Source organism: Rhizopus microsporus, assembly GCF_002708625.1.
Source record: "Rhizopus microsporus ATCC 52813 unplaced genomic scaffold scaffold_19, whole genome shotgun sequence".
In the NCBI taxonomy this organism is placed as follows: Eukaryota; Fungi; Mucoromycota; class Mucoromycetes; order Mucorales; family Rhizopodaceae; genus Rhizopus; species Rhizopus microsporus.
In genome coordinates, this window is record NW_019671934.1 from 1 (window position 1) to 1,292 (window position 1,292).

General features: G+C 32.8%; 1 protein-coding gene across 1 annotated transcript; it reads left to right on the forward strand.

Annotated features, from left to right (window-relative positions):
* Nucleotides 1–677: 677 nt before the first annotated feature.
* RHIMIDRAFT_263765 (uncharacterized protein) lies at nucleotides 678–1,192 on the forward strand. Its single transcript, XM_023611700.1, has one exon. It carries the CDS (start codon nucleotides 859–861, stop codon nucleotides 1,066–1,068), a length of 210 nt encoding a protein of 69 aa, XP_023462735.1. The 5' UTR covers nucleotides 678–858; the 3' UTR covers nucleotides 1,069–1,192.
* The last annotated feature ends 100 nt before the right edge of the window (nucleotides 1,193–1,292 follow it).

Consider the following 1,292-nt stretch of genomic DNA (forward strand, 5'->3'; position numbering starts at 1 on the left):
CCGCTTTTCGTCTTTAAAGTACCGCTTTTCGTCTTTATTCTCGTCTTTTGTCCAAAAACCATATTTGAATTTAGTCAGTTATAGTGAACTATTTGATTTAGAAACTAGATTTGTATGGGATGAGTTGAACATTTAGTGTTTAAAGCTTAAAAATTAGCATGCAAATGAAAAATTCAAGTTAGCATCGAGTGGAAAAGAATTGGAGGAAGGGTCTGGAAGAGGGTATCTTTTCCCTCCCCAGAACACGCATTATGAAATCAATGATTTTAAACAACTTGATCGAGCTTTTCAAAATGATCAGAATATAGATCGTTTTTTCCTTTTACTTATATTTTACCAAAACTTAGGAATTGACGTGTTTGATGAGATAATCATTATAATAACTCGAGTATAATCTTACAGTAGAGCATACATTCTACTTTACATTACTCTATCGCATCTGATAAGAATAACTTATAATAACAACTATAGTAGCTACTAGTATAACAGTATTAATATAAGCATAAATAATGTCAGTGACGACCATAATATAAATAGCAGTCATAGATTCTCTACCCAAGTAAACTCTGACACAAACTTAATATAATAATATTCAGCTCTTCTTAATAAAGAATCTAATTCGCAAGTCATCGACTTAATAGCCTTTTTTCAATAACACTAAAGCTGAATACAACAGGAATAAGAAAAAACGTATAGAGAAGCAGAAAGCAACAGGGGTTAATTACTCTAATGATCTCCCTAGTTTCATTGGATGATGCTGTAGAGTATACGCTCCCGGTGGTCCCCGGGAAGAACGGAGTCTAATAAAAGTGGTAGTCTTGAAATTTTTCTTCTTTCTTTTGCTTTATCACCAAAATAATGGAAATATCTTGGAAATTAGCAATATGCATGTATTATTATGCAGAATACACTGAAGAAAATGTTAAAAAATATACCGAAGAAATAAAAAGGTTAGGCGATGTCGAAATCTGTTATAACATAGATCCAAAACAGCCAATTATTGTAACTAAAGAAAGGATTCGCAAAATGCCTAATTCCTACCAATTATATCCAGCCACATTAGATTAATCAAAAAGTTGCCGAAGTGGAAGGAGAAGATGAGGTGGTAAAGGCTCTTTCGTGCCACGCTTTATTTTCAGATAACATATAATAAAAAAAATTTTTTTTTTAATTCCTATTTCTTTAGATCTTTGAGCGCTGCTAACTTATTTTTTCTATTTATCTTGGGAGGGGAACAACAGCGAAGAAAATCAGTTGAAAGTTGAAGGGCGGGTGACCACCTCATCTTCTCC

Excerpts from the sequence above, each read along its gene's own strand:
- RHIMIDRAFT_263765 (XM_023611700.1), top strand. The coding sequence starts at position 859 with ATGGAAATATCTTGGAAATTAGCAATATGCATGTATTATTATGCAGAA.